The sequence below is a fragment of the Capra hircus genome, chromosome 12 (genome assembly GCF_001704415.2).
Source record: "Capra hircus breed San Clemente chromosome 12, ASM170441v1, whole genome shotgun sequence".
Classification (NCBI taxonomy): domain Eukaryota; kingdom Metazoa; phylum Chordata; class Mammalia; order Artiodactyla; family Bovidae; genus Capra; species Capra hircus.
The window spans coordinates 38,872,782-38,879,206 of record NC_030819.1 but is presented as its reverse complement, the minus strand read 5'-3'; the positions used below and the strand labels follow the sequence as shown (position 1 = coordinate 38,879,206).

Here is a 6,425-nt window from a genome sequence, read left to right as displayed (position 1 = left end):
AGAGCCCTTTCCGTCCATGAAATGGGCGAGGCCACCTCTGGACTCCAGCTCCCAGCATTCATTGCTTCCCGCGCCCGGGTGGACCCGGGAGCGCTGAGTTCCGGCAGCGTGGGCATCAGCCAGGAATCTGTTTCCTCTGTCCTCCCGGCGCGGAAATGGTTGTCTTGGTTACCGGTGCTAACCGTCTCCCACCTGTGATTCCTTGTTGAGGGGCTGCAACCCAAGCTGCCCTCTGGAGACACTTCCAGCTCCTCTAAGAGGCAACTGCTCGAGTCTTCAGCGTGGAGTAATTGAAGCTTTCCAGGTAGCTCGAGGCTACTCTGTTTTCGCATTGGTGTAGGAATCCTCTGATGCTGCCAAATTCGGGTTTTATCCTTCACGTAACACGTGTGGGCAGTGCCAGTCCCTCACCCTTTGTAATCCCGGTGATGTTACCTGTCTTTGATTCGCCTTTCCTTACCTACCGCTGTCCCTTTAAAAATGAGGGAAGCCAATCCATCCAGAGTTCTCAGGATTCTCCTATACACATTTTTTCCTAATCCTTCAGTTAAAAAAAAAAAAAACAAACAACTAGTATCTTCAGTACCATAAGTAATTTATTATATTGTGCAGAATTAAAAGCAGGTAGTTGCTGAAATTTGTGTGAAAGGGTAGAGTTTTAGACTGAGGAATTTTTCTTTTACCATCTTGTTTAATTTTGCTATCTGCAAGTTTATAAAAATGTGTTTTATCTCAGCTTCCCATTTTCAAAAAACTTCAGTGATGCAGCATTACCTGTAGAATAAATTTAGAATATATTGAAATATTCAAGGACCTCCACAGTCTTGATTATGCATAAAGGACTAGTCTTCTGTGTATTTCTGTGGGGGTGAGGTGGTGGGGTGAGGAGTCACTACTCATTTTCACATAGGCTTGGCCCATCCTGACTACCATTATCTCCTGAGGTTGTTTTACAGTTTCATCACCTTTATACCTTCATACCTGCATGCTTTTCATTTTTTATTACTCCTCTCCAAATCCCTCAAGATTCTAAATCCTCCCTCTGTGTAACCTTTCCCTAACCAGCTCAGAAGTAACTTCTTTATCTTATAACATGTGTTACGTTTATGAGTAGCATTCTTGGATACTACCGATTTAAGTCTTTATTGTTTATCTTTTTCTTTACACCCAAGTAAGAGACCTGCCCCCAGGAACTGAGTTTTCACTTATCAAAAGTGGGGTTCATAATAGGACTTAATGAGTTTGATTTAATATGTTTGATTTGAGCAGTAATTTAACCAATCTGTCCTAGATTTGGGGGTCCTCCCATTTGCCTAATAATTTCTTAGGGAATCCTTAGTATATCTTTGATAAACTTTCTGCTTTCCACAAAGAATGTTTGAATATATTTAAATCAATATTTTTTAATCTACAGAAAATTGAAATAGAGTTGGAAACGAAAAGTGACCCGTAATAATTTAAAATGTCTAGAAAAGTCAGCAAGGCATCAAAAAAAATGAACATCTCTAGCTCCCTGGAATCTGAAGATATTAGTTTAGAAACAACAATTCCTACAGATGATATTTCCTCATCAGAAGAGCAGGATGGCAAGATCAAAATCACCAGGCAGCTAATTGAACGGAAAGAACTGCTTCATAATATTCAGTTACTGAAAATAGAACTATCACAGAAAAATATGATGATCGATAATTTGAAGGTTGATTATCTTACAAAGGTAAGATCATATGTAAATTTTGTTATCAGTGTGCTTTGTTGTCTTCAAACTGCAGATAAATAAGAATTAAACTTATGAATATATAATCAGAACTTGATACTTTTAACATTTTGAGAAAATAATTATCGGTGGTTTTTTTCTAGCCAAGTTGTTTTTCTGCTTCACTGAGAATTAGCTCTGATATGACTAGCTGGGTAGGAAGAATCAAGATTATTATTACATTATTGAATCTGTTTAATCCTCTACCGTGGAGATTTGGTTTCTTTTATACCCTGCTATTTGATAGTTCCTGTGTCATAGTACCAAGTATAACAAATTCAGTTACCGTAGCTTTAATAATTATCTGCCAAATAAGAAGGAATGCCTCAGTCCTTGTTTTTCTGCCTTTTGTGGTTTTTTTAATAGTTAGAGTATTTTATGTAAGACCTGGTAAAGTTGTCACTAGTGATAAAAAAATTTACAGGGATTTCAGAAAGATAGGAGACACTGCTTAAATCTTACTACTCTGTCTTCTGAGAAAGTCTTCTCTTTCCACAGAGAAGAGATATGGAAGATGGTAAACCCTCCATCTTTGCTCTTGACTTCCAGCTCTACCTACCTCCTCCCCTCCCATTTGGTTTCAGTTATGTCTTATCTTTTCTCTGTTAAGTCAGTCTTAGGTAGTTCTTGCCTATATATAGGGATCATGCTGCTAGAAAAATCTCTTGACCACACCTCTCTAGGAAAATGAAATGTCCTAAACCCCAAGGTCTTGATGATGTAAAGAAATCGTTTAGGTACATTTTTAAAAAAACACTAATAGTTAATGTTTATTGAGTGCCTATTCTGTGCCAGGCTCTGCTCTGTGAGCTTTTCATGTGTTATCTCATTTGAGCCATACAACTGTTTGAGGTGCAGGTGCTTTTAGAGCATCTTCTCTGACCCATCAAATTAAGTGAACCAATAGAATAAGTTAGATGGGTATTTCATTAAGTACACAGTAAGTATTAGTTATTGTTGTGGTTATTGACTAAAATAATCTCATTGTTTTCACCCTGTTTATTTTTTGTGCCTTTTATACATGTTCATAGGATTACTTGCCTTGTTTGTTGGGTATTTGTCTCTTAATAGAGTGTAAGATTCCTGAGCACAGGAACAGGGGACATCTTTGTAGTCCCTGTTGTAGCTTCAATGCTTAGAACTGTCTCTGGCACCTAGCATATGCTTGGCTGTTTCTTATATGAGTAACTGAACCCCATTTGCTCTTGAAAAAATGGAACCACAACTGGTTAATACCTTACCAAAGCCATTCACAAAGAAGTGATGGAGCCAGGTGGGATTAACACCAGGAAAGCTAAAGCCTGTATTCCATCCAAGTAAGTCTCCTAAGACTTCCTTTTAGGTTCTCTGTGGTGTCACCTACCAAGACTAGGTCACTTGATATTTTATCATTGAATCCAGTGGTTTCCCATTTCTTTTCCTTGAGTCATATTTTAACTCCTCAAATGGATTCCCATGGTGATACTGGCTTATGTATCTCTACCCCTAAGATCTCCTTCACTGGAACTAATTGAAGAACCCCAAGGTAGGTCTCCATTCTTTGACCCAGGCAGTCAACAAATAATCTGTTTTTTAAAATATTTATTTATTTTTTGGTTGTGCTGGGGTGTCTCTTGCTGTGTGCGACGAGTAGGGGGCCACTCTCTAGTTGTGGTGCGAGGACTTCTCATTGCGGTGGCTTCTCTTGTAGCAGAGCACGAACTCTGGGGTGCACAGGCTTCAGTAGTTGTGGCCAGGGGGCTGGCTCACTAATTGTCGCACAGGAGCTCAGTTGCCCCGTTGCATGAGGGATCTTCATAGACCAGAAATCAAACTGGTGTCCTTTGCTTTCCAAAAAGGATTGTTAACCACTGGACCACCAGGGAAGCCTTAAGTATTCTATGGTATTCAGCTGTGTACCACATACAAAATTACATTTTATTTGGCTACTTTTTAAATTGCTCATTTTCACCTTGCATTGTGCTCAGTTGTCAATGGTTTCTCTTTTTAAAATGTAATGTTTACGTTACTGGAATAGTGGTTTACTCTTGAGATGCTTCCAAGTATAGCAAATTAGAGCTACAGTCCTAGATACACACAGTTTGAGTTTAAATCCTAGCCCTTACATTTACCTTGGACAGATTCCTTAAGTTTTTTGTTCCCTGATTTCCTGTAAAATAATAATCATGTTTTGTACTTCATGGAGTGGTTAGGAAGATTAATCAATGCACATAAACTCTTAGATGGCTGTGATGGAGTGTGTGCTCAGTCATGTCTGACCCTTGTACAATAAGTAATAGGGGTAGTTATACTTGCTTAACACTATATTATTATTATTACATTGTATCCCATGGTGCTTTATATAATTTTTTATTGTGGTGGTTTTCTGGTTGGGCTGAAAATGTAGAAGATTAAATTAGTCATATTCCTGAGTTTATGATACATAATCATCATTGACCCTTGCAAGATAACTTCTTATTTTGTATGTTTATTCTTTTATTCCTGTAATGCATTTCCCTTCCTCCTCCTCTTTATGTTTGCCTTTATCTTTTAACATTTGTTCTTTTTTTTTTTTTTTTTTTGATAATTTCAAACACATTTATTTTCTAAATCACTTTGAGGTTGATTTGTGTCATATAATTTCAACAAACACAAGGTTTACAGAAAAACTGTGGTAAACAATGTAACTGTCTCCAGGAAGAGTCGTATTTACAAATTAAAGAACAACTATTTAATTAAATGTAGGTTTTAGAAAAACATTATGCATTACCACCATAAAAAAAGAAATATTCCTAAGTATAGTTCTAGTATCCAGTGAAATCTGAAGAGGTAAACAAAAATTTTTTTCAGTCATATTCAGAAAATCTAATGTGTTGACTTGCTTGTTGAGTCTTTTCGAGTCTAATCTTTGCAGCTTTGGTGATTAACTTCTCAGTAAGACCTGGTACTTTTCTTTTCATGAGGTTGATTAAGTTTGGCCTGCCTATCTACCAAAATCTTCGGCCAATACCTCTGTTCATGATCACCAGAAAGAATCTCTAATTTCCAGCAGTGTTTCTTTTTGATTTCCGAATGTGCAGTTACTACTGCTTGAGCATCCTCAGGAGTTTTAAATCTAGCATGGCATTCTGTATCTCCTTCCAGCAAATCAACATAAACAACTTCTGAGATTGCTGCCAAAGTACCTTTGACTTGTTTCCTGCCAGGTAAAGGCTCGGTGTTAATGATCTTCACAATCACACCACTCACAAACTGTGGTCCTGCTGCATTAACTTTCTCCTGAGGACCACACTCTTCACTGTTTTTTCATTTTTCGTTCTGGAATTAGTAGGTACTCCATTTGTTTCCATTTCTGATTGTGATTTTATCTGGGATATTGTTTTTTTTTTTTGAAGAAGCCATGCTGGCTTTTTGCAGTGCTAAATACTCTTTCTTCAAATCCAACCATTCTGTTTTTGATAGTACTCGTAATGGAATAACCTCTTCTCCCATTTTATGCCTCTCTTTATGTTTTTTCTTATGCTTTCTTTTTGCTTTCGGTAGGGATCCGTCCTTTATATCTTCAGTATCCTTTTTCCTCTTCCGTAGAGACTTCTAATTCTTTGCTTTCTTTACAAACTTTTGGAGCTTCTTTTTTAATGTTGTCTTTCTGAGACACTTTCGTAACCTTCGTTTTGGGAGTGAGGCAGTCTGCATCTTCAGAGCTGCTTCTTTTCCTCTTCCCTGCTTTGACTAAAGGTAAGCTGGATACTTCAGTTTTTTTCTCGTTTTTTCTTTTTCTTTGTGGGTTGCTTTTGGGGTTCAGTAACCTCTACTTCAGAGCTCTCAGATGTGGTCCTTGATCTTTTCTTAACAGACACTTTGGTTGCTCGCGTCCATATTTGACTCCTTGGTCTGGATATTGTCGTCTTTCTTTGTTCGGCCTTTCTTCTTCTTTTTCTTTTTCTTTTCTTCAGTTACTGTGAGAGCAGGAATGGGCTTGTTTTTCACTGTCTTGGGAACTACACCAGGTTTTCTTGGTGCTTCCTCTGGTGGGTTATTAAGAAACTCAATAGCTTTTGCAGCTTGTTCTTTTGTTTCAAATTCCACGAAGGCAAATCCCTTTGAGTCCCCAGTAGACTTATAATGTAGTATACTTATATAAACAACATTGCTACATTTCCCAAATACTCTCTCAATCCAGCTGTGGTTAACATCCTTGGGAAGTAGTTCCACATACACAGTCCGCTCATCCTCATCCTTTGGTCTTTCACCCAGTGGCTTTTTCCTCCTGATTCTGGTGCCTTCTAAATCCAACTCTACAACAGCAGAACTTTTTAGTGCTCTGGCTATTAACTTTCCATCCGTGGTCAATTTTTTCATTTTGTTGAATGACACAAGAAGTGATATATCAACATATCCATCTCTAGATTTTTCTATCTGCTCTTGAAGAAATCTATCCTTGTGGAGATTTGCATCTCCAAACCAGAAGTCCACTTGCTTCATAATATCTGCAAGCACCTGTTTAACTTTAGACCATTTCTTTTTTTTACTTCTTTTTTCTTTTCTATGCTTTCTTCCATTGCCTTTTCTTTATTTCCACTTTCAGTTTCCATTTTCTGTCCAATTCCCAAAATACAGAGCCAGAGACTGCATTCTCAACATTTATTCTTTAAAAAAAATTTTTTTATTGAGGTATAATTGATTTATAGTA

At 37.6% G+C, this 6,425-nt stretch overlaps 1 protein-coding gene and 1 pseudogene across 2 annotated transcripts in view; one reads left to right on the top strand and one right to left on the bottom strand.

Moving 5' to 3' along the window:
• The window catches only part of PIBF1 (progesterone immunomodulatory binding factor 1), a 229,464-nt gene continuing 223,105 nt past the window's right edge, over positions 67 to 6,425 (top strand). Inside the window, exons 1-2 of one of the 2 annotated variants that reach the window (XM_005687655.3) lie at positions 67 to 304; positions 1,415 to 1,714. In XM_005687655.3, coding sequence (XP_005687712.1) covers positions 1,463 to 1,714 — 252 coding nt within the window. In that variant the 5' untranslated portion in view covers positions 67 to 304; positions 1,415 to 1,462. Of the gene's footprint in view, positions 305 to 1,414; positions 1,715 to 6,425 lie in introns of those variants that run through there. The other variant, XM_018056511.1, reaches the window with a different exon arrangement.
• Positions 4,543 to 6,364, bottom strand: LOC102179862 (annotated as a pseudogene).